General features: G+C 39.6%; 2 protein-coding genes across 7 annotated transcripts in view; both read left to right on the top strand.

The window, feature by feature from the left end:
• Ptpn22 (protein tyrosine phosphatase non-receptor type 22) overlaps positions 1 to 15773 on the top strand; it is a 56353-nt gene extending 40580 nt beyond the window's left edge. For 2 of the 5 annotated variants that reach the window (XM_075981735.1, XM_075981734.1), the window contains 5 exons: positions 5282 to 5359; positions 5847 to 5962; positions 7598 to 7628; positions 13072 to 13149; positions 15480 to 15773. In XM_075981735.1, the coding sequence (XP_075837850.1) occupies positions 5282 to 5359; positions 5847 to 5962; positions 7598 to 7628; positions 13072 to 13149; positions 15480 to 15544 (368 nt within the window). In that variant the 3' untranslated portion in view covers positions 15545 to 15773. Of the gene's footprint in view, positions 1 to 5281; positions 5360 to 5846; positions 5963 to 7597; positions 7629 to 13071; positions 13152 to 15479 lie in introns of those variants that run through there. The other 3 variants (XR_012911405.1, XM_075981736.1, XM_075981737.1) reach the window with 3 other exon arrangements.
• A 2338-nt stretch (positions 15774 to 18111) lies between these two features.
• Positions 18112 to 26727, top strand: part of Rsbn1 (round spermatid basic protein 1) — a 49653-nt gene continuing 41037 nt past the window's right edge. For both annotated transcript variants that reach the window (XM_075981733.1, XM_075981732.1), the window contains exon 1: positions 18112 to 18827. In XM_075981733.1, coding sequence (XP_075837848.1) covers positions 18125 to 18827 — 703 coding nt within the window. In that variant the 5' untranslated portion in view covers positions 18112 to 18124. The remainder of the gene's footprint in view (positions 18828 to 26727) is intronic.

Below are 26727 nucleotides of genomic sequence, written 5' to 3'. Positions count from 1 at the left end.
TTCAACTCCCAGCAACCACATGACAAATGGCTTCTCACAACCATCTATGATGGATATGATGCCGTCTTCTGGCATGCAAGCATGTATGCAGACAGAGAACTCATACAAAAGAAACAGATAAACAAACCTTTAAAAATAAATCTAATTAAAAATTAATAACGTTTCCAGTTCATAGATTATACTGTTGTTAACATAATGATTCTAAACAATTATTTCTTACCACTTAATACATTTTTAAATTTTTATTTTGCATGTGGGTGTTTTGCCTGCATTTATGTCTGGGCACCACATGTTTCAGCACTCAAGGAAGCCAGAAGTGAATGTCGGAGGCTCTGGATCTTCAATTACAAAAGGTTGTAAGAGATGCCGTGTGGGTGTTGGGAATTGAACCTACATCCTCTGGAAGAGCTATCAGTGCTCTTAACTGCACCCATTTTAAAAAACTCGTTATTACTCATTTTCCCCTGAGCTTTGCTGATATTATATACTAAAAAACTGGATAACATCTATTGGGAATGCATAGTACTTTGCAAAGATTAGCATTGACTGCAGGTGTCATTATCATATTTATTTATATTATAATATTACTCAAATATACATATATAGGTGCTATAATGTGGATATTAAAAAGCATTAGACTTTGAAGCAGTCTATATCTACTAAAAAGTACCAAAACATATAACCATAACTAAGGAATATACTTTCTGAGGGCCGGGTATGGTGGTACATGCCTTTAACTCCAGCACTTTGGAGGTGAAGTGAGGCAGATCTCCGTGAGTTCAAATCTAACCTGGCCTATACAGCAAATTTCAAGTCTCAAAAACCAACAAAAGAAAAACCAATCAACAAACAAAAACGAACAAATAAAAACTAACAAAATACTTTCTGAGACAGATATGGTGGCTCACATAACCCTAGCACCTGGGAAGCTGCAGCAGAACAGCCAAAAGTTCGAGCTGCCATTGGTTATAGAGTAAGACCCTGTCTCAATAAAACAGCAAAAGTACATGTGTTTGGGGCTGGAGAGATTGGGGCTTAGTAAGTAAAGGCACTGGCTGCTCCTCTGGAGAACCCAGGTTTGGTTATCAGCACCCACATGATGGCTCATCATCATCCATAGCTCTAGCTTCAGGGGATTTGGTTCTCTCTTCTGATCTTTATAGGCACCAGGCACACGTGTGTTACACATACACACATGCAGGCTGTCTTAGTCACTGTTTTATTTCTGTGAAGAGGCACCATGACCAAGCAACTCTTTCACAAGAAAGTATTTAATTGGGGGGGTTGTTTATAGTTTCGGAAAGAGATGGAGGGGAGAGTCTCACTGGGCCTGGCCTGGGCTTTTGAAACCTTGAAGTCCAGCCCTAGTGACCCACCACCACTAACAAAACCACACCCCCCTCAATAAGGCCATACCTCCTAATCCATCCTAAACAGTTCAACTGTAAACACATGAACCCATTCATTCAAACACAGGCAAAATGCTCATATACATAAAATATTTTTAAAAATACATATTCTTTAAATTGATTGATTTTCTCATTTGTAAAGAGGAGGTGTGTGTGTGTGTGTGTGTGTGTGTACTGAGATAATGCATTTAAAGCTTTTAGCACAATGTCACCAAATAGACCTCATTAAATATCTTCCAAGTGTTAGGATAAGCAGAATACATAGGAAATAGGAAAAGCACTACTTTTTTTCTTTAAGACAAGTTTAACCATGCAGCAGCTCAGGTGGCCTTAACCTTTGTCCTCCTGCCTCAGCCTCCCGAGTGCTAGAAACACAAGTGTCCACTACTATGTCCAGTTTAGAAGTCCTACTTAATGCTTATACTGAAGTTAGATGGATAAAATTAATACCTGTGTTGGATCATTGATTGATTATCTGTGTGACACTAATTCGAATCTACAGGATTCTGGTGTGTGTGTGGGGGGGGGGAAGGATGGTGTTACTGGAGTGGTTAGGAAAGCCTTTACTCAGCAGAAAAAAGATCTTCGAGAATTTAGGGGAAAAAAGGAATTATGGAAGTAATGGCAAGCCTAATACGACTCAAAGGAACATGACATGCAAAGAAATCATGAGTAGGTTATTTGTTTTACAGTGCTGAGATCAAATTCAGGGCTTCATACATGTTAGGTAAGTGTTCTACCACTGAGCTACTCCCCCAGCTGGTGACTAGGTTATTCTCATTGCAACAGAGGTTCAGCTTTAAAATACAGAAGATAAATTTAGATGAAGTGCAGAAAGGTTTTAAAGCTCGTCAGAAGAAATATCCAGAATGTAAAAATCCATGAAGACAGTGAGGTGGTAGACCAAGCCTCCATCTCACAGAGCATCACAAGGCCAGTCCTCCTACCCTGTCTGGACTAGAGGGCTCTAGGAACCCCTCTTACACATGGCATAGAACCTACTAGAGCCAGAGGGCAGTGAGAACTTCATTTTTAAGTCAGCATAGCTGTGCCAGCAATTTGCTCCCTAACTGTCTCAAGCTTTTGTTGTTACGATTTATCATGACGGACTGGACCCTGAAATTATGAGCCAAAATAAACCCTTTCTCTGTTAAAAGCAAGCAAGCAAGCGAATTAGTGGTTTCCAGGGCTAGGGGCAAAGGAGAGGAGGGAGATAGGAATGGTGTATAGCTAGCTCCCTTTCATGGTGATGAAAACTGTTCTGGAATTATACAATGATGACAATTTGCAATACTATGAGTGCACTGTTACAGATGAGAAATCTTATGTATGCTTTACCAGATACCCTAAGCTAGGCAGAGGAACACAAACCTAATACAGACAATAACAACATTGTAGATTCTTTCTTTGGGAGCACTTAAGATAAAATGATATTTCAGGAAAACATCCACAAAGATATTGCTAACAATTTACTTCTCAGAATATTCCCTAACAGCAAACAGAAAGATCAAGAACTGCCTTGAAGTGTTTATCAAATAGTTATTGGGTTGGTACTGGAAATCAGTGCTATACAGCATATAAGAAATAAACGACAATACTCACATCATAGGTGAATTTTACAGCTTCAAAATACTATGTCCAGATCTGTCGAGATAGCTCAGAAGATAAAAGTGCTTGCCTTGCAAACTTGATGAGCAGACTTCAATCCCTGTAACCCACATAAAAAAGATGGATAGGTCTGTGGAGATGGTTGTGGTAAGGGCTGTTGTCACCAATCATGACAACTTGAGTCGGATGTACGCAGTACAAAGCAGAGAACTAACTTCCACAAGTTATCCTGTACACGCACACTGTAGTATGTGTGTGCCCCCCATAAAGGTTAAAACTTGCAAAATCAGATGTGGAAATACCACAGCTATAATCCCAGCACACCTAAAAGGGATGAGAGGTAGAGGCAATACCACAGCTATAATCCCAGCACACCTATAAGGGATGAGAGGTAGAGGCAATACCACATCTATAATCCCAGCACACCTATAAGGGATGAGAGGTAGAGGCAATACCACAGCTATAATCCCAGCACACCTATAAGGGATGAGAGGTAGAGGCAATACCACAGCTATAATCCCAGTACACCTATAAGGGATGAGAGGTAGAGGCAATACCACATCTATAATCCCAGCACACCTATAAGGGATGAGAGGTAGAGGCAATACCACAGCTATAATCCCAGTACACCTATAAGGATGAGAGGTAGAGATGGGAAGATCACCTGGGAGCTTGAGGGCGGGTAAGCCTGGCGTGCCAAGCTCAGTGAAAACAGAGAGACCTTGTCTGAAACCAGGTGGGAAGACAACTTCAGAAAAACTGTCTTTTGTTACGTGTGCACTATGACACACATGCACACACACACACAAGCATGTCCATGCACATACACCTGTGGCTAATGACAGGTGAAACTCTAATGATTTCATTTTCAGAATATACTAATATACTGTATAACAACACTTAAGTGCTATATGATAAGAAATTTATGTCACCAGAACATTTTGTATTTTAGGTGTTTACATCATGGGAAAATTACTCATTATTTAAAATTAAGAAAAATTTCAAACATGTGCCTAGCTTCTAGCATGTAGCACCATTATGTTGATAAGTTGTCCTGATAGTAATCTGATTTCCAGATTACATTGCTTTTCTCCAGCTATCTCAGAAATGGCTTTTCAGCCGGACATTTTAGTGGTGACACACGCCTTTGACCCCAGCACTTGATCTCTCTGTGAGTTACAGAACAGCTTGGTCTACATAGGGCACTCCAGGACAACTAGGACCACATAGTAAAACTGTCTAAAAAAAAGTTCTTTTATAGTCAGCAAGAGTCAAACAAAATCTACATATTGCATTTTTGTTTTAATATCTGTAACAGTTCTTCCTTTTTGCAATTTCTAGCAGTGTTCGTTTGCTGAAGAGAATGGATTACTGGTCCTTCATGACCAATAATTGTATTCCCATGACTAATTTAATATGTTCCTTTTATCCACTAAATCTACCTGTAAAATAAACTAGATCAGAACCTTGTTAAAATCAGTTCCCAGCTTCTTTGGAAGAATACATCTGTGAGTTCGTGTTTGATGAATCATGGGCTCCTTGGTCAACAAAGCAGGCCTACACTTTTGAGGCTCGGGTCATTGTTCAGATAATTCCTTTTACATGGTATGACAGTCCGTTCCATGGTTGCTATGTCCACCCCAGGAGATGGAGACCCTGGAGGGCAGTAAATGTTGTAAATCTTTGTGGCAGCTGGACATGGGGCACACACCTGCAATCCTATGGTCACACCCTTTTTGGTGGTAGGCCTCCAGGTATACCTGATTTGGCTAGCCTTTAGACACACAGGTGGGGAACTATCGTGATTAGATTGAGGAAAGACGACCCACCCCAGGAGTGGTTAGCATCATTCTCTGGGATTGGGTCCTGGACTGAATAACAACACCTCCAGCTGAGTGGAACCAGCACTCGGCACTCCCTACCTTCTGACAATGTGTGCAGTGTGGCCAGCTGAGCTTGAGCCCCGCCCCCAGGACTACCCCCCCCCCGCCCCCCGAAGCTGTTCTGTAACTCACAGAGAGATCAAGTGCTGGGGTCAAAGGCATGTGTCACCACTAAAATGGGCCTGTGAGTCAACACAAACAACCCCTTTCCTTAAGTTGCTCTTCCCAGGTGTGTTGTCATGGTGACAGGAAAAGTAACTAAGACAGTGGTTGCACTCTAAAATGGACTGAGAGCAAAAATTACATGGACACAAAACATGTTCTGACCTGACTTTTAACTGGTGGATTTCTTTGCTTTGCTATATACTTTCCTCATTACAGATCTACATCAGGATGATTCTCCTCCACCTCCACTCCCAGAAAGAACTCTGGAGTCCTTCTTTCTTGCTGATGAAGACTGTAAGTTGGCATTACTTTCCAAAAAAATGTATAAAATGGAATGTTGAAAGGTTTAAAATAAGTGTGGTGGTGCATGCCTGTAATCTCAGTCCTTGAGGCGTGAAGACAAGAGCATCAGGAGTTCAAGGTCATCCTTAGCCATATTGTTTAAGGTCGGCCTAAGCTGTTTGAGACGCTGTCTCCTAAAAACATAGACAAGGCTGGGTATGGTGATGGGCTAGGGAGCAGAGGCAGATCTCTGAGTTTTTTAGACCCTGCCTAAAAGGAGCCAAAACAACAAAGTTAAATACAATAAGTCCTACATAGGAAGGTACAAAGAATGAGTAAATAAAAGAATAAATTTTAAAGCCTACATTATATAATGAAAATGATATCTAAGAAGGCGAAACATATAGGCCACGCCTGAATATACAACCATATTTAAGTCATAGGCTTTAGAAAATAAACAATATTTTTCTTTCTTTCCTCTTTACTTTTTTTTTTTAAGGTTTGCAGGTCCAACCCATAGAAACTTACTCTACTAGCTATCCTGAAACCACAGAGAACTCAACAGCTTCTACACAAACATCGAAGACCCCTGGAAAAGGTTTCACAAGGAGCAAAGTAAGACCAGTGATTTAGAAAACAACCCAGAGTTTCCCTTACTACATACAGGTTTCCCCTCCATAGCATTAAGACTGCAAATTATATTAAGCACCTTTTTTAAAAATTTATTTATTATGTATACACATGCCAGAAGAGGGCACGAGATCTTATTATAGATGGTTGTGAGCCACCATGTGGTTTTTGGGAATCGAACTCAGGACTTCTGGAAGAGCAGTCAGTGCTCTTACCCTCTGAGCCATCTTTCCAGCCCTTAAGCACCTTTATTAAACTGAGTTTTGATCTCAGTCAAAATTAATAGAAAGCAAATCTATGCAACAAATGAGAGTTATTACAGTTATGTGTTAGAATATTAAAATAAATGTATTATCTACAGAAAAAGTTCAGGAATAGATCCACATATGTGTAGGGATTTAGTACATTATGGTGTGTCTCAAATTAAGGGATAAAGATGGATAGTTTCATAATTGTTAGTGGTTGAGAGTGTAGCTCAGTTAGTAGACTGCTTGCCTACGGCATGCCTGAAACTTGGAGTTTGACCCAGGGTGGTGCATACCTGTAATCCTCAAATCCCAGTATTTGGGAGGTGGAGAGAGGAGGACCAGAAGTTCAAGGCATGATACATGACACCACGTCTCAAAAAAATTTTTGGTCTAAATAAGTAATAATGTAGAAAAATAGGATCTACAATTCATATCAACACCAGGATAAAGTCTAGATAGCTTAAAGATTTAAATGTTAAAATGTATAATATACATAAACCTACTAAACAGAACTGGAGAGATACTCAGAGATTAAGAGCACTGACTGCTCTTCCAGAGGACCTGAGTTCAATTCCCAACACCCACATGGAGGATCTTAACTGTCTCTAACTCCAGTTCCAGAGGATTTGATGCCAGGCATATACATGGTGCATAGACATACATGTAGGCAAACATATATACACATAAAATAATAAATCAATCTAATTTTTTAAAAAAAAATTAAAAATGAGATGAAAAATAGCCTCCCAAAGGACTCAATAATAACTATTTTAAAACTCCTAAGTTACAAGAGTACTTTTTGATAAGATAATTTTGTAATTCTGGAGTATGACTGGCCTTTGTAACTGTAACACTCCAGAGGCATTAAGGAAAAAGATACACACTTTCCACTAGATGAAACAAAAAGTGTCTGCATAGTGAAGGAAAGTTACTTAAAAGTCAAAGCTAAAGACCAAATTGGAGAGAAAAATGCCTGTAACTGGCACTGTAGGCAGGACTATTTGTCTAATATATGATGAATTGCTAGAAATCCATAAGTATAAAGTAAAAATGGGCAAAAAGCATGTGACTGAAAAGCAAAGACTCCCAGAGGCTCTTGTCCGCTCTGGAACACTCCCAGTAAAAGGAGAGAAGGCCTGTCATTGTGACCTAGCATTGTTTCTAGATATTACCATGATACATATGGTAAAATAGCAAGATAGAACCAAGTGGTAATTTTGTACTGAATTAAGATGTAAGATGGGAAAAATAATTGCATTTTCATGGCTATTATTCAGGAAAGTAGTTTTGTTAAGTCTGTATTTTTAGTTGACTGAAGCATTTTGAACTTTATAAGAAAACATTAACTTTCCCCTTTTTTTCACTTTTATAGAGTTTAAAGATTTTCAGAAATATGAAAAAAAGTAAGTTCATTTGTACTTATCTTTTCAAATGTATCCAAAACTTCTGAAATTACATAATTTTTGGTATAATCACCCTATGAAAGAAGTTAACATCATTCCCAAACAGAACTGTGGGTCGGAGCGGTCACCCAAGCCTTGACTTCACTGGGCTCCAGCAGGCTAATGTTGGAAAGGGGTTTCTGTTTACAGACAGAATAATAATTACTACAATGTTTGGAATTTTCTACCCATACCAAGATGCTTAGATATAAATGTTATTTAAAACTCCTAGCAGTCTAACCTGAGATTCATTTTCTTTGAACACAGTAACAGCAAAGCATATTGTGAAACAAATGTGTTGGTTTAATGAAACAAGCAAAGCATTGACGCAGTTCCATTTTTACATGGATTACCAGCAGTAAAAGTCTGTTGCTTACTATTTTGCTGTATTGTAATGAAAATAAAAACCCACGAGCTCTTTAAACTCTTTGAATTCTCTTAGACATCTTATTTACAATTACGAGGTCTATAAAACACGATGATATGACTCTTAGAAATTTGATCCACACGGTTAGTCAGGAAGGGCTAAATCGTTGATATTATTCTGATACAATAGGGAGGGACAAAGAACACCAAGGAAACTTGAAAAGCAAACCTCACGTAGATAGTTGAGTGCTACTTTACCCTTCTAGGCTTGTCCTTTATTTTTTCATCCATAAAGTTCATAACCCCAATAGTCTGCCATCATTACCATCATACTTGACCTCTGAGATCATCTTTTAAACACTACAGCTAACGTCTGGTTGGGAAATATGCCTTTCCCCCTAGAATTCGTCAAGAATGACTTTAACATCTCAAAAGGAAATTACGGTAACTGGGGAAGTGATGCAGACAAAGACGAACAAGGGACTGACTTGTACAGTCAGCCGGAGTTTATTCGATCAGCTTCTTTAGGAAACACTTTTCTTTCTCTAGATATAACATTATTTTGGGGAGATCAAAGAAACAGTAACTTCAGGTAGATTTATGTTGGCAGATCTTTGGGATGTGGTGGAAGACTGAGCCTTCTTTTTTATGTAAAAACTCTCAGGGCATCCTCTAAATATAGGCTAGCCTGTATTTTTGTTTTTCAGCTACTTTGAATCTATATTCTTTGGCTGCTAAGAACTGTATCAAGTCCTCAAATTGACCCTGGAGTTTAGACCTGCATGAGCTTAGACTTGTATACCTGTCCTCCACCCCTTCCAAATACTCAGGACTGAAGAATCCCCTATGTTCTTTCCCAATCTGGATCTCTCATTGGTCTGACGTTAAGTTTTTAATGAAAATAGCATTTTTATCTGTTACTTTAAGCTAGAATTTCTGGCTGCTTTTTTCTTTATTTCTATGAATATTTTTGAATGCCTGCTATTGGCCAGATATTGTGAAAGGCACCTGGTGTATGGTGGTCAACAATATAATACTGGCTGGCTCTTAGGATTTTGTGCAACTTAAGTCTAGTGAGGGATTCAAAAATTAAGCAAGTGAGCTCGCAAGCACATATAATAACATGATGGATGCCATTAAAGGAAACAAGAGCAATGAGAGAATGAAAAAAGTAAGGTCATTTTACTACTCTGTTCTTTGGGGCAGGGGTCTGACACCCAGCTCCCAAATCAATCATATGGAGTTTTATTCTATCTCAGTCTTATTATTGCTCAGCCTTAGCTTGGCTTGTTTCTTTCCAGCTTTTCTTAAATTATCCTGTCTATCTCTTGCCTCGGGGCTTTCATCTTTCTACACACCTTTCTTTACTTCTTACTCTCTGGCTTTCTGTGTAGCGGGGTAACTGGCCCCTGAAGTCCTCTTCTTCTTCTTCTTTTTTTTGCTCCCCTTTCTCTTTTCCTCCTTCTATTTATTCTCTCTGCCTTCCAGTTCTGCCTATTCTCTCTTCTGCCTATTGGCTGGCTATTCAGCCCTTTATTAGACCAATCAAATGTTTTAGACAGGCAAAGTAACATAGCTTCATGGGGTTAAACAAATGTAACATAAAGGAATACATTTTTGCATCATTAAACAAATGTAATACATCAGCATAAACAAATGTAACACATCTTAACTGAATATTCTACAACAGTAGGGTGAGGCTGGAAAGACAGGAGAGAAGTAGTTACATTCTTGCTGGTCTTGCTAAGTGGAGTTTAAGTTCAATGAGACACCATAAGAGGGTTTAGACCGAGATGCTATGCAATCTGTTTTTATCCTGGTTGCTGTATGGAGAGTGGATTAGAGGTGACAAAAATGGAACTTGCCAACCATGATGCCCAGTGATCCCCACTTTGAGCAGAAAAAATTTCAAGTACATTTTGTTACTCTGTGTATGTGCGCACGTGCTGGTGAGCAGGGACACATGCATGCACGCATCATGGGGTGGGGGCACATGCCTCAACTTGTTCAGAGGACGACCATGTAGAGTTGGTATTTCCCTTCTACCTTTACATGAGTTCCAGGGAACAAGTTCAGGTCCTCAGACTTACAAGGCAAACTCCTTCACCAGATGAGCCCTAGTGAGACACTGTAATTGCTCAGAAATACTACAGTTGCAACTCATAGAATGTCTAGTTAAGGCTAACTGGAGCATAAGCGAAACTAACCGTCTTGTAACTAAGAATTCAAGTTATTCATGAAGTAGTTAGCCTCTCATTCCATATTGCTTTTTGTCATTCTTGTATATGTATTTGTGTTTGCCTGTGTACACACATCTACGCACTTGTGTGGTCTGAGGTTGATGTCAGGCATCATCCTCAGCCATGTATCTACCTTACTTTTGAGGTAGGATCTTTCCCTGAATTTAGAGTTTACCAATTAATTATATGAGCTGGTCAGCAAGCCCCAAGGATCCTGCTGTCTTTATTTCCCACATGCTGGGATTATAGGCACATGATTGCCATGTCTTGCTTTTTGCCTGGGTGTTGGATATCTGAACACAATGCCTCATGCTAGCTCATCAAGCACTTAACCAAATGAGCCGTCCCTCTACCCCAGCTTTGTTTCATTTATAAGCTTATTCATAGGCAGATTTTTTCTTGCCATGTGGTTTCAGGCTTCTGATGGAAAAAAATAGGTTCTTCCTGGTTGCTTAAGCAACAGCCTGATGACTAGTGAAAATTGGTCTGATGTTGCACTGGTTCATTTGCCTCTGCCTGAATCAACTCTTACCAGTATATTTAACATCCCTATTAGGCAGGATAATGTGTCTTATATTTAGCCACATAGTTATATACGGTCACTGATTACTCAGTAATGAGATAAGACCTAACCATCTTGTGTGACCATGCCAATGTGCCAACAATGGAAGTCAGCCCAACTTATTAGTCATTTAATTCTTCTGTAAGTAGAAATAGGTCCACCTGATGAGTGGAAACTGAAAATTGAGGAGGAAGCAAAGGGGAAATTAAGCTGTTTTAGCTGGAGAATACACATTGAGAAGGCAGAATAACTTGAGACAAGCCACAGGTAAAATAACAGTTCCCTCTAATATACATTTGGTGAATCTTTACTGCCTTTGTTAAAAAAAATAAAAAGAGAGAAAAGAAAGAGTAATTTTCGGGCTGGAGAGACGGCTCAGTGGTTAAGAGAATTGCCTGCTCTTCCAAAGGTCCTGAGTTCAACTCCCAGCAACCACATGGTGGCTCACAACCATCTGTAATGAGGTCTGGTGCCCTCTTCTGGCCTGCAGACATACACACAGACAAAATATTGTATACATAATAAATAAATAAATAAATATTTTTTTTTAAAAAAAAGAAAGAGTAATCTTCTTTGGGACAAATCTGTTCTCTCAGTTCACATGTAGAGATTATTACCATTCTTTCCCACCTGTCTTCACCCACTGTGCTCCTGGCTAGCCTCAGTTCCCAGCCCAGGTCTTGACACACAGGACTAAGTATTATGCACTCAATTGGAAACAACTGAAATCTACTGTGTGTTCTAGTATCCTCCACAAAGGAAGTGTTCTAGATATTTCTAGAAGCCTAATATTACATATTTATGTGTAAACACATACATTCAGTTCTCACATTGCATTTTGAAATGTTAAGAATAAGCAAAAGAGAGTATGTAGTAATTTCTCCTTACTTATAAGTTGTTTCGGAAAAAGTTTCCAAAAACTTGAGAAATCTTTATTCCTGTAAGACAGGCACATATAAAATGTAGATCCAGTTTTACAGAGTTCCTTTTAAAACTTGGTAGAAACTGGTACATATTTACATTAAGGTGTTAGGAACACACACACCTTTTTAGGCCTACGCATATTAAATACAACAGCAAACCAAGCAATATAACAATGACTTCGGGAGGCTATGGCCTGAGCTTAGAATCATCTATGCGAAAAAATTTGCTGGAAAGAAAGAAATTTAGGAGTAGAGGACAATGGAAGAGAAACCTCAGCTTGCCACAGGTGAACTAGTGTGAGATGGGGAAAGCACACTATGAACTAGTGTATCAGAGGACAAAGATCAACTCCAAAGCCAAATGTGAATTTTCTTTTGGGCCACGAATTCTATTAGTTCTTAATAAATACCCAGAGTCAGAATTAGAATTCCCGCTATAGGCCACCAACCAGATTCCAAATCATGACACAGAGACTTGTCATTAGTTATGAATGCTTGGTCTTATCTTAGCTCTTGTTTTTAATCCATTTTTCTTTATCTATGTTTTGCCTCAGGGCTTTTAACCTTTCTTTCATTCTATATATCTTGCTTTCCTGTTTCCTCCTTGTCTGACTAGCTGCTGCCTGGATTCCGGCCCCAATTGTCTCCCTCTCTTTCTACCCCATCCTCTCATTCCTTCTCTCTCATTCCTCGGGCCTAGATTTCTTCTCTTGCTTATTCTCTCTGCCCACCAGTCTTGCCTGTCCCTCTATTGCCTAACTATTAGCCATTCAGCTTTTTATTAGACCAATCATGCGCCTTAGACTGGCAAGGTGCAACAGCAACACATCTCTCCATAATTAGCAAATTCAGTGTAATCAAATGCAGTGTAATCAAATGCAGTGTAATCAAATGCAACCCCTTTACATAGAGTAATATACCACACCACCATTCCTTTCACACATTTTCTTACATTTTGTGTCCTGGTATATAATCTGTTTGCAAAAAAAGTAAATCTTGCTTTGCATGGTTATTCTGGCCTGTAATCTCTGTAGTTGGGACACTGAGGCAGGAGTACCACCACAAGTTCAAGGCCAGCCTGGGTTACATAATGAGTTCAGGCATACAGACCGAGAGCTTCACCCTCCGTATCTTAATTATAATATAAAAATATAATTTCAACCATTTAGAACATGTTTAATATGATACTGATATATTTATTTTGGAGTATTGCTTGGGAGGAAATGTTTAGTTTCAATAATCATGCAAGCAAATAAATGGTAATCTAAATCTGTTGTCATTCACTACCCAACATAATTTTCTTCTGATTACAGGTGTTTGTAATTCTTCCCCACCAAGCAAGCCAGCAGAATGTGTTCAGCCAAAAAATTCCAGCTCCTTTCTGAATTTTGGTATGTGTATTATTTTATAGAATAGTTTAAAATGTATATAAATTGGTGTTGGAGAGATGGCTCAGTGAATTAAGAGTACTGGATACTCTTTCAGAGGACCCAAGTTCAATTAATTCTAAGGTGGTTCACAACTGTCTTTAACTCCAGTTCCAGAGGAGCTGGTGATGCCCTCTGTTGGTCTCTGAAGGCACTGCAAACATGGTGCACAGACATACATGGAAGCAAAACACCAATACATGCAAAATAAATTAATTCTAAAGATTGTAGGAAGATCAGAAAATGTAATACTGCTAGGTAGATATACAATTGCCCCAATATAATTTTATTTCAGAGGAAGAAGCAGAAAACGAGGGAGCAATCTCTGTCATTATAGTCCTTGTCTAATTTGAGAAAATACTTACTAGAAACTCTATGACTCTATAGTTATGCTCTAGAGTTAAAACTATAAAATTTGGTCTCCATTTCTTTAACTCAATATTTCAATTGTTACTATTTAAAAGTGAAGATTTGTATAAAATTAGTTAAAAACATTCATATGGAACATTGTATGAACTATGAAAAAAATGCAACTTTGCCTTGATTACAAAAGTTTTCTGCTTTCTCCTTTTCCCTGAATCCCTTGAGTGATGTATAGACCATCTGACTTTACATTGCTGTGGCGCTGGTATAAAACCTTACCTGCATCCATGTTGCTTCTTCTCAAACATGCCTAGATTTCATTCAACAGTTTGTGTACTGGAAAGCAACACTTATATTTATTTTCCCTTTAATAATGGTAATATAAGTTGTAAGATCATGTTATTAAAATATTTCAGCTGCTCTGATGATGCACACCTGTAATTGCAGCATATGGTAAGTTGAGGCAGGAGGATCATGACTTCAGGGCCAGGCTGGGCTTGCATTTCTATCTCAGTTTTTCCCCTAAGTTGAAATAAAAAAAGCATGTGGTTCATGTTAACTTTCCCTGAATGGACCCATATAGAGAAAACAGCAGGGTAGATCTGTTCTAAAGTGTTAAGAATTGGATAGCAAATCAGGTCAAATATAGGCATTTGAAATTTTAGTTGTTCTAAATAGTCACATTTCCTGTCCTCACCCCTCTTTCCTGTATACTGGGCTACAGTTAAGGTGCTTGTGCTAAGGAGATGGTTTTGATGTGTGAACTATTTAACCTGAATATTTTTCCTTCTCTTTTATCTTCAGTGGAGTAACATGTATATGAAATCGGCTCTGTACAACTCTTCCAACATTTAAAATCACTAGTTAATAAATATCTTCTTTCAGGTTTCTTTCAACTCTGTCATACAGTGTGTGTGTGTGTGTGTGTGTGTGTGTGTGTGTGTGTGTGTGTGTTGCTATGTATTTCAGGTTGGCCTTGAACTTGTGATCCTCCTATCTTAACCTCCTATGTGTTTGGATTACAGGCAGTTGCCACCATATCTAGCCTACTCTAGTTTTGTTTTTAGACTTAAATTTAGTCACATATGTAAATAGTTACTAGGAAAGGTGATGACATTAAATATTCTGAATATTTTAATGTTTCACTTTCTGCTCTCACTTTAAGTTTCAAACTCTTCTATTTTTCAATTTAAGGCACCAAAGCTACCAAGTGTCAGATGCTTTGAAAATGTACCACAATGAAAGGAAAAGACAAATAAATGTCACCAGTCTGAATTTCTTTCTGAAAACACCTACTAATAGCCTTTATTTTATGTGAAACTTTTTCTTATTCTTTTTTTGGAGGCAAGGAAAGTGCATTTCAGGAAGTAAAGTAATTAAAACTTATTCAACAACTATTTCTTTCAGGATTGTTTTATATTTTCCAAGTTTTGGAAACATATTTTAGTAGACTCAGAAATTTCTGTGGCTGCATAGATATAGAACTTGATTTGATAACAGCACATAAATAAGTGCTTAATTTTATAAGAGTGAAATTTGTCATCCATGGTGGGTGAATAAAAGAGATAAACAGTGCTATGTATTCAGTTATTGAAGGCTACTATAATCATGGTTCTTCATACAATTATTACCATTAGTTAATTGTAAATGGTCTAAATTTAAATATTAGTAGTATTTGGGTTGGAGGTGTGGCTCAGTGGCAGAGTAATTGCCTTAGCATATGACAAGGCCATTAGTTTGATCTCTAGGATAGCAAAAAGAATATTCTATTTAATTTAAATTTTAATTACTATAGTGCCTTTCCAGTCTATTATTAAATTGATCAAAGAGAGTGTTTAACTTTTTCAATGATGTATTCTAAAATCCAAGTATTCATTTCCACATTTCCACATAAAAGTACTTATTTTCATTCAATTTTTTTTTGTCTCCAGGTTTTGGAAATCGTTTTTCAAAACCCAAAGGACCAAGGAACCCACCATCAACTTGGAATATTTAATACACCACTGAATTTATAAGAATATTGGCTGCATATGTTCCTACAAATAAAACTACTAGAATACTGCTATAATAGTAATATTATTAATAATATCAATAATGAAGATATAGTGTGTTAATAGCTTTCAAAAGGGAAGCTATATGTAAAAAACTTCCAACAACTTTGTGTTTTCATATTTTTGACATTTAGTTGGGAACTGTCAATAAAGTTTATCATGTTTCAAGCTGGATTTATTTTTCGCTTTTGGAAGTTATTTTATTTTATAATTTATTTTTATTTCATATGCATTTGTGTTTTGCCTGCATGCATATCTGTGTGAAGACATCAGATCCCCTGAAACTAGAGTTACAGGTAGTTAGGAGCTGCCTGCCATGTGGGTGCTTGGAGTTGAACCTGGATCCTCCGAAGAGCAGCCAATGGTCTTAACTGCTGAAAATCTCTCCAGTTCCTCTGTTTTACTTTCTCCGGATATGTAAATTTCTGTTTTGAGATGTTGTCTTTTTGTGTTAATTTGACTCTTTAAGGTAATCTTCCTGTCATAGCCTCTGGAGGGCTAAGATTATTAAAGGCACACATCAAGCCCTGCACAAGCATTCATTTTAATATAGGCCTGTAAGAATTTGATATTAACTAAAGTTCTCTTTATAAAATATCTTTATGTGTACAAGTTACAAGTGTTTTTGCCTGCATGTATGGATATATACCACCTATGTGTAGTGCACACCGAGGCCAGGAGAGGGAGTTGGATCCCCTTGAACTGGAATTACAGGTGGTACTTGCTTAGTGGGTTCTGAGAACTGAACCAGCGTCCTTTGCAGAGTTGTAAGTGCTCATAACCGTCTGAGCCATCTCTCCAACCCTTCTACATTGCCTTAATAGCAAACTTCTTCTTTTTTAATAGACAAGGTCTTGCTATGCAGCCTGGCCTCAAACTAATGGTTCTCCTACTTCAACCTGAAGAATGTTGACATTACAGGTGTGCTCCATCATGACTGCCTAAAGGTTTTATTTGAAAAAAAAAAAAAAAACAAAAGAAAAACAAAACAAAACACTCTTGCCTTGTGTTTGCAGCACAAAATTACTGCTGTGGCAATGACCGTTCCCAGGGTATTATTTTTGTCTAAATGGAGTATACCTCCCCCACCTTCCCAAATGTGGAAAAGAAATATTAAAGAGAATGATGTACAAATAATGGCAGTGATCATTTTTATATTGCTATAACGGTGTACAACTATATTCCACATTAAGTTTTTTCCAATTCTACAAAAATAATCAACAGCAGTTACTTTTCGCTAGCACTTTAAACTTTAAAATTATTTTAAATTCTTTTTGATAGTGTTTTCTTCATAGAAAAGGCCCCATATAAACCTGTACAGTTTATGTTTATAATTATTTAATGGTACTGGTAGTTTGAAAATGTATTTCTGCAGGACTATGGATTCTTCCAAGTAAATTTCAAATCTACATTTACACAGTAAATAAGTTAATGGATATTGTTTTAAAAGATTCACTTTACTTTCCCATTCAATTGGATATTTTTACTCAAGAAAATACAACCTAGCAATAGTGTTATTTGTGCTTTAATACTTTTCGTTAGGAAACTGAATGCTAGGACTAACTGAAAGGTATTGTTACTTGCTCATTGTAGTACAACGCATACCCAGTAGGTGTTTAAGAACGCTATTTTAAGCTATAACTTTTATTGCAGAAGTTCACTCTGCCTAAGTTACTTCTCTGGGAACTAGTGTTAAACCATAGTGCTTCTTACATGCTTAGTATATCATGGTAGCCAATTATTAAATCAAATTTCTGAGGAAACACTATTTCCTGACGACCAGGGACAATTTTTTTAAGTGTTGTCAGCTTGACAAAGCTTTTCCACATTTGCAAATTTGTACTTATGGCTTGAAAAAAATTAAACTATTTCTATCGAGAACTTTTCGTTAAGTATAGTTGTATGTTCAACATAAATGCTGGATTCTACCTTTTCGAGCATATAGGGAAATCTGACTCTGGCAAGGTGGGGGCTGCGCTCAGGGCACTCCTAGCACCTGCCTTAAGCCTGCAGCTGTAACCACAGCAATGCCACTGAAAACGCTCCTGTTTTTCCCCCTGAATAGCAACCCCGCTATACTTTACAACAAAATCGTCATTTTACACGTTCCGAAATTCTTCTTCTCGTCGTTTGTCAAGGGTAAAAGCTGGAGATTCTTTTACCTCACAAAGGCTAGAAGAGAAATACGAAATTGAAAAGTCACTATGGAGACCACCTACTCCGGGCAAGATGAAGAAGGAACCCTGCAAGAGGACCGCCTGAACACACCGCCAGACCCTGAAAGCTATTAACATTGTTTGGGCCGTTAGGGCGGTTGGCGGTAACTCGCCGGCCGGCGGCAGTTGCGTCGCACCCCGAAGCGTGCCTGGGCGCACGCTCCTTCTCCGCTCCTCCACTCAGAGAGCCGGGCACACGGCGGGCGGTGGAACTACAACTCCCGCCAGGCCTTGCGCGTCCAGGGCGCTTTACAATAGAAGCTCGGTTGGCGAGGTCTGCAGAGAGGTGCCGGAACTGTCGTTTCCGGCATGTTCCCCTCTACGAGAAGGACGGAGCGGTGGAGGGCGGAGGAGAGACTCCAATGCCCAGCGGGCCCTGCGCGGGCGACGCTTGCGCGAATCGCGGACGGGGGGGCGGTCGGGACATTTAAATGTGTGTTTGTGGGTGAAATGGCTGCGCAGGTCGGAGCGGTTCGCGTAGTACGGGCGGTGGCGGCGCAGGAGGAGCTGGACAAAGAAGGGAAGGAGAAACCCCATGTTGGGGTCTCCCCGCGGGGAGTGAAGCGGCAGCGCCGGGCGAGCAGCGGGGGTTCTCAGGAGAAGCGGGGGCGGCCGAGCCAGGACCCCCCTCTCGCTCCCCCTCATCGGCGGCGTCGCAGCCGCCAACATCCCGGGCCGCTGCCTCCAACGAATGCCGCCCCAACCGTCCCGGGCCCTGTTGAACCTCTGCTCCTGCCGCCTCCGCCGCCACCGTCGCTGGCGCCCGCCGGGCCCGCTATCGCTGCCCCGCTGCCGGCCCCGGGCACCTCGGCCCTCTTCACCTTCTCGCCCCTGACGGTGAGCGCGGCCGGGCCCAAGCATAAGGGCCACAAGGAGCGGCACAAGCACCATCACCACCGCAGCTCCGATGGTGACCCTGGCGCCTGCGTTCCGGGCGATCTCAAGCACAAGGACAAGCAGGAAAACGGCGAGAGGAGCGGAGGGGTGCCTCTGATCAAGGCCCCCAAGAGAGGTGAGAGCAGGCGAAGCGCCTGGGGTCGGGCTCTAGATCTTGGTGCCCGTATCCCGCCCCTTTAGGACTGAAAGACGCCGCTCTACTCCCCTGAGCCCACTGGAGTGGACTCCGGATTGCAGACGGTTGCCACAGTTTGACCTACTTGAGGCTTCTCTGTGAGGCCAAGCTGTCAGTTTCCATCCCCGTTTGCAGTCCCCCGGAGCCTTTGCAACGTTTATTTTCAAATTCGGCAGGGTTTCCGCGCCGCGCGGTGCTTGGCATCGGATTAGTAGGTGGGGTACTAAAACCAGCCTTACTGAAGTAAACGCTTGTCACTGATAGTCCCTTCTTGTTTTCGTTCTTTGAAATCTTTAGTTTTTCTCATGCCCGGCACCAAAATATTCACAGGTTTGATTCTGGGCTCTGAGTTTGAATTCTCAAAGAGGTTACACAACTCTTAGCTTCAGCGAGGTTAAAAAAAAATACTTATGGTATTTCTTTTTCAGCTGGACGAGGTAAAAATAGCTTAAAAAATTAATATTAGCCTTTTTAGTTCTTAGTATGGCATAGGATTGGTCCGAGGCAGGTTTTTCTCGCCCTCTGAATCTTAGGAAGTAGACCCACCATTTCTCTGCAGAGAAGGAAGCGTGCAGTAGGATGTAGATGCAGATTCTAGTCCTGTTTCATTCTGCCCGAGCACTGTTTGAGAATCTCTTCAATTTCAGCAGTCCTTAAAGGTATTTCACATAGAAGACACAGGACTAAGTGTGGTTTTGAGAGAAATTAGGTTAGCCAAAATTGGTGTATACTAGTGCCAGATCCTTGTAGCATCTGTTTATATTCTTCGTGGAAGAAATGAAGTGTACTTTTGGTCATGTTGGATTTATACTTTGTATATGATATTTATAACTTGTAATATTCGTAATCTTAGTAATACTAGCACCTTAGTATGTGTTTGAGTACTGGGACCCCTTCAGTTACTACATGTTAGTGAACTAGTCTTTAAACCTGAAATTTTGAGTATCTTGCATTTTTTTCCCATATATTTGGTCTTAGTGCTAACCAGTTTGTGTGTGTGTGTGTGTATGTGTGTGCGTTTAGGTGTAAATAATAAGTTTTCATTGGACAGAACAGCATCTTTTTCCTTCGATGGTGTCCAGATATTCTCAGGAAGTAGAGCTGTGGCAGGCTGACCGGTGTGCCAGTTTCCAATCTACAACTATTTTGCATATTAGAGTAGCTTATTTTTTTGCCCTCATTCCCCCCCACTCCATGGCGTGTGTCCAGACACAGCTACAGGGAATTTTGAATAATCATTTCTTTTAAATTTGTGTTGCAGGAGAGAACACCAGGGCCCAAAATAAAGAAGAGACTTCACCTACATGGTCTCATTACTAAAGATGAAATTTAAATTAAAAAAAAAATCATAGAACTCAGGCTCCTAAATGTTAGTTCAAGCCTCATCTCTGGTCTGGCCAGCTTTGCTTTCCCTTGCTTCCTTTTCTTGCTTACCTTTTCCTTGTGCTTTGATATTCTCGTTCTGGTGGCAGTCAGGCTGACTAGAAAGTATCAGTCTCTCTTTATGGGGGAAGGTGGTGCTGACATGTGTAGTAATTCACAGTGTGCCTCTCTGAAGACTGTACAGGCCCTGTGTTCTTTTACAATCAGACAAAACAAGTCTCTAATACTGCTGGGTAGACTTTCCTCAGATGATGTAACTGTTCTATATCTGTGCTGTCCAATATGGTAGCCATATGTGGCACTTCAGCAGATTTGTGATGTAGCTGTGTGACTGAAAAACTGAAATTTTATTCTAATTTATAACTTGTGTACATGGCTACTATGTTGGACTGCATAGCCTTTTGCCAATTCATGAAGAAAAGAAATGGGTTAAAATCAGGCCATTTGAACATTATTCATTTTGGTTTGGATGTAATTGAATTGCATACCCAAACTATATATTCTGGAGGAAGCAGGGCCCTCTGGTCAGATGTGCTGGAGTGGTTTCAGTATCTGAAATGCCCTGGCACTTTAAGAGCTCTGAGCTCGTGCTGAGAAGAAACTGGCTGAACATTGTTTATTACAAGCCTCTGGACCAATACTTGTAAATATCAGTGTGTTTAGTTTTGGTACCCTCAGCTTCAGAAGGGATGACTTTGGAAGTAAATTTTGGTTCTAGTATTTACTGTGTGATTAGGATCAAATTAATCTTCTCTTTAACCCTAGTGTTCCTGTTTGTAAAATGGGGTTGGGTACTCCATTCATATGGTTGTTACAGGGATGAAGAGGGGGCAGTGTATGGAAAGCACTTAAAATAGGGCTTGGCTCATGGAAGGCAGTTTAAGCTGGCTTTTATTTTTACGACTTGGTCCTGTAAACACCTCTAATAAAGTAGATTGTTGTTTACAGAGAAATCTCATCCTTTTGTGTATGCTAAGATTTTTAGGAATTGTCTAGTTACTTTGAAATAATTATAAATTGCAAAAAATACCATAGAGAAGTCCATTTCCTTTTCCAGCTTACTTCAGTGGTTGTGTCTTACATAACTATTGTATAATACTAACACCAGGAAATTGACATTGGCACAATGTATCATTTTATCATATGTAGATTAGTGTAACCACCACTGAAAACAAGGCACAAAACTCTCCAGAAAGAGCTCTCATGAACGTTCCTTTTGCAGTGTTAGGCAGTGTCTCCTTACCTTCTCTACTGTTTCTGACCAGTAAGAATTGCTAGTCTGTTCTCTATCTTTGTAATGTTGTCAATAGACAATATGATGTACTTGGGGTCTTTTGAAGCTAGCCTGTAAACTCAGCATGAGATCATCCACGTGTCAATGGCTCTCACTTTTTCCGTCCTGGATAGTATTCTCAGCAAGAGTATACAATGATTTCTTGGATTTAAGGGCATTTGGTGTCTAGTTTGGCACTACTAGAAATAGAGCTTCCCTTTCAGAGGTTTTTTTTTCCCATTCAGAAGCATTTTTTATTTCTTTGAGGAATGTTCTTATTAGGTCATGTGGTTAAGTATATAGGGGTTGTTTGTTTATTTTCTTTTTTTTTTTGGTTATTTTTTTTATCAGGTTGCCATACAGTTTTTTTTTTATGCCATGTTTTTTTTCCAAAAGGGAGCATTCTCTAGATAAACAATCACTGGAACACCTGTAATTGAAAGCTTATTGTTCTTGCATTGAATTTCTCTTGCGCCTTTGTGAAATCACTGTGCAGATGGTGTCTTGGTTTGCTTTCTGTTTCTATGATAAACATCATGACCGTAACAACATAGGAAGGAAAGAGTTTACTTCACAGGTCGTCATAGTCCATCATGAAAGGAAGTCAGGAGCAGGAACTCTAAGGCAGGAACCAGGATGCAGGAACTGAAGCAAAACCCACGAAGGAATGCTGCTAGCTTGCTCTATTTGTTTTCTTCTGTCAGGCAGGATCACCTGCCCAGGTTTGGTACTCTGCAGGCCATCTCACATCAATCATTAATCAAAAAGATGTCCCACAGACTTTCAGTCTGATGGAGGCATTTTCTCAATTGAGGTTCCCGCTCCCCATGTGGCTCTAGTGTATGCCAGACTGACAAAGCTAACCAGCACAACTGAAAGTTTCAGGCCAGCATGGGTTACAGAGCAAGTTCCCAGCCAGCTATGTTGGTAGAGAGCTTGCCTAACTTGCAAAGCTCTGGGTTCAGTCCCCAGCACTGCCCCAAACTGGGTGTGGTAGCACTGGTTTTAATTCCAGCACCTAAAAGGTGGAAGTAGGAGGGTCAGAGGTTTAGGGTCATTCTTTCCCACATGTGAAGTTGAAGCTGGCCTGGACCCTGAGACATTGTCCCAGAACAAAACAAAAATCAGTTCTTCTGCCTCTTATTTTATAAGTTACTAAGATTGGTTTTCATGTTTCAGATTATGGGAAAAACCTAACACATGAAAAGCATGTGGGATGTAAATTCTATGTCCACAGATAAAGTTTTATTGGAATGCAACTGTCTATACCAGTTTTTCATTATAGTAGCAGAGTAGGAGTAGTTGAGGCAGAGACCATATGCCCACAAAGCCTGCTGTGTTCTTTTCAGACTTGAGACATGGAACATGACTAAGAGACCTGTTCCTGCACATCAGCCCAACAGTACTCAGTCCAAATTCACGGATAGGCTAATTTTAGATATTACCACTTCAGACACCTGGCATGACTCATAAATAGAAGAAAAACTTGGCATGTGAGTGGGACGTAAAATGATTTTCAGAGGTGAAGTAACATGCTTGAAATTTTCTAATGGTGGAACTGAACACTGGGCTCCTAAGAAAAAACACCTCAGGGTCCACTTCACTCTTTCTGTTCTGTTCACTGGCTAATGCTTTATAAAGAAATATTAAAAGATTTGCTCTGTCTTGTAAGCAGTATGCTTCAGACTACCTAAATAGCTCCCTGTATCGTTTTTTTATCCTTTTTACCTGATCTTAATTTTTCTCTCTCATTTGTTATTGTTCATAGAAGCATAGACCAAAGATATTCCATCAAAATTAATAGTTTCTTTTTAATTGTTCTTGGTTAATAAGTATGATCTTAATTTATTAAGGAAAGAATAGGAAGATGATTGCCTGCTCTCAACTCCATTATCATCAAACCCCAGACTTGCTCTTCTATGAGTCTTCATAGTCAGCTTTTCTGTTTTCCAGTTTTGACCCCCTTAAGTGCTATCATGTGGAAGTCTTTTGTGCTACCCAAAAGATACTGGGTGTGATGTCACATTTCTGTGATCCCAGCATTTGGGAGACTGACTAAGCATTGCTAGTTGTAACAGGACCCTGTCTCAGAAAATAGAACGATATTGATAGAAACATGTGATTTGTTTTTGTAGTAGAAATGGAGAATTATTGGGATTGTATTGAGTGTGTGTGTATATATACACACACATACACACACACACATGAATGTGTATATACACACATACACACACATGAATCTATATACACACATACACACACATGTATATATACACACATACATACACACATGTATATATACACACATACACACACATGAATATATACACACATACACACGTATATATACACACATACATACGCACGTGCGCTTGCACACACATACACACAGTCTCAGTTGTCAGAAACTTCAGGAAATGCTTTTTCCTATCCACCAGAGAGGAAAATATTCTTGTCAGTAAGGCATGAAAACTTCTGTATAGCATAATAATGCCGTCTTTGTGATCATTAATTGTAAAGGCATATGTAGTGAATACAGTAATATTTTTCTATATTGGGACCTCATATAGGCTAGCATCTAAAGTCCATTAATTGTAATTAATGGATAATAACTGGATAATCTTAGATAATAATCTGCCAGAGTGTTTAGGGAGAGGTGGATAGGAGAGGTGGAAAGGAAGAAAGTATACTGTATTGTAGTGGAAGACTGAATTTTGGAGTTAGGTGGATCTGAAATTTGACTGTCAGCAAATTTATGACCTAATAAAAGTTACATCTTGTTTCAGATTCTGCTTCAATCTTTGAAAAAGAATTTCTGTGTCTACTGGACTGAATTTTTGGATTAAAATGAGATAACGAATAAGGTTCTAATAGACATTTTTAGTGAGTCATCTATTTTTCCCTCAGACTTTCTCCACTTTTGTGTTTCATTTGTGGTATACTATCCCACACTCTGGGCCAGTAATTTCTAGATTTAATCTGATATCCCAGAGTTCTTGACAAGTATTTAAAGGAATGTTATTCAACCCTCATGATGCAGACTTATGTGTCAGATTCATTCTCTTTAAATTCTCTTTAACCCTTGCAATGACATCTAACATGAGTGTTAATACTGTTTTAAGGCAAGAAAACAAAGGTTTGGGGGTTTCTGGGTTTGTCCAGAGACTAATAAGCATCAGAGCTGAGATAGGCATCTCAGTCTTTACTGTGAGGCATCCAGATGGGCACTTTTGGTTTTGTTTTTGTTGTGCTGTAGCCCAGGCTAGCTTTGACCCCACAACTCTCCTACCTTACTGTGGGTTCTGGATTACAGGGCACATAAATATCCAGCTTCAGCTTGTTCTGTATGTGTTTGCGTGTTCATGGTCTTACTGGTATGGTACGTGTGTGGAGGCCAGAGTTCTGTCTCAGGAGTCACTCTTCATGGAACTTGCCCTTTGTTTTAAGACAGTCTCTCCCAGGGCCTTGGCTCATCTGTTAGATGGACTGGCCAGTGAGCTCCAGGGATTCTCCCCAGTGTTGGGGTTCCAACCACTTTACTATGGTTGGCTTTTTGAGGTGCTTGTTGGGGATTGAACTCAGGTCCTCATACATGTGTACAAGTCCTTCACCAGTAGAGCTATTGCTTGCTCTTAAATGGCACTCTCTGCCTTTATATTTCCACCATTTCGGGGTGAAACTAGTAATTAACATTTATTATTTGTTTTAGTCTAATATGACAAGTATTTTACGTACATTTTTATAGGAAAATACTCTGTCCCCCTTCCTCCGTTTCATTAGTGAGAAACAGAGATACTAGTTTGCAAAAGGTGAGGCCACCTTATTGTGGCAGTGCAAAAACAGCTACTCAGGAAGACCATTTGGCAGTGTTTTACAAAGTTGAACGTACTCTATGTGATGTGACAGTTCACATACTATTTTTCTCTTTTTCTTTTTTTCAAGACAGGGTTTCTCTTTAGCTTTAGAGCCTGGCCAGGAACTAGCTCTTGTAGATCAGGTTGGCCTCAAACTCAGAGATCCGCCAGCCTCTGCTTCCTGAGTGCTGGGATTAAAGGTGTGCGCCACCACTGCTCGGCTTCACATACTATTTGGTATTTACCCAAAGGATTTGGAAACTTATACTTACATAGAAATTTGTAGTAACTTTATTCATAATTGCCAAAAAATATGAAACAGCTCAGATGTTCTTCAGTAGATCAATAGACAAACTGTGATGCATCCACAGTGGAATAGTATGCAGCTCTAAAACCAAACTGTGATGCATCCACAGTGGAATAGTATGCAGCTCTAAAACCAAACTGAGCATCCACAGTGGAATAGTATGCAGCTCTAAAACCAAACTGTGATGCATCCACAGTGGAATAGTATGCAGCTCTAAAACCAAACTGTGATGCATCCACAGTGGAATAGTATGCAGCTCTAAAACCAAACTGAGTTCTGAAAAGTGCATTAATACTGCAGGAATAGAAGGACCCCAGTCTAAGAGGGTTAATTACATAGTGGGCAATTCCAGTTATGTAACACTGAAAAAGACAAACCCATGGAGACAATAAAAAACTGGCCAGTGGCTGCTGATAATTAAGATGGAGGGACTTGTGAATAGTCAGATCACAGGATTTTTAGGGCCATTAAACTGCCCCGTATAATATTGCAATGGTGGGCTGTGTCATTTGCTTTTGTTCAACCAAGAATGTTCAGTACCAAGAGTGAATCATAGTTTGGACTGTGAGTTCTGGGTGAAGAAGATGTGTCAGTGTGTTCAGTGGTAGCAAGTGTGTGGCTCTGGTGGGCCTGTTAGTAGGGGTCTACGGGAAATCTGTACAGTTTGGTCACTTTTGTTAAGAACTTAAAAATGAAACAAAAAACATCCAGCCAACCAACCAAGCAACCAACCAACCAAACAAACAAAAAAAACCCACCAAAAAAACAAAACCAAACACCAAACATGATGTTTTGGGCTGAATGTGTTCGTGTAACTGTAATGGTAGCATCCAGCAGGCTAAGGCAAGAGGATCAGGAATTCAAGGCCAGCCTGAGCCATGTGATAGTTTCAAGACCAGTTTAGGGTAAATAGTGAGACCCTCTTTCAAACAAAACTTACTTCTCCAGTGAAAAACAGTGCAGTTTTAGAAAGTGGCAGAGCAGGGTTTCTACCTATCTAGCTGTTATTTAGCATACGAAGGT

The sequence above is a fragment of the Microtus pennsylvanicus genome, chromosome 7, assembly GCF_037038515.1.
Source record: "Microtus pennsylvanicus isolate mMicPen1 chromosome 7, mMicPen1.hap1, whole genome shotgun sequence".
Taxonomy (NCBI): Eukaryota; Metazoa; Chordata; class Mammalia; order Rodentia; family Cricetidae; genus Microtus; species Microtus pennsylvanicus.
This window is presented reverse-complemented; position numbering and strand designations above follow the sequence as displayed.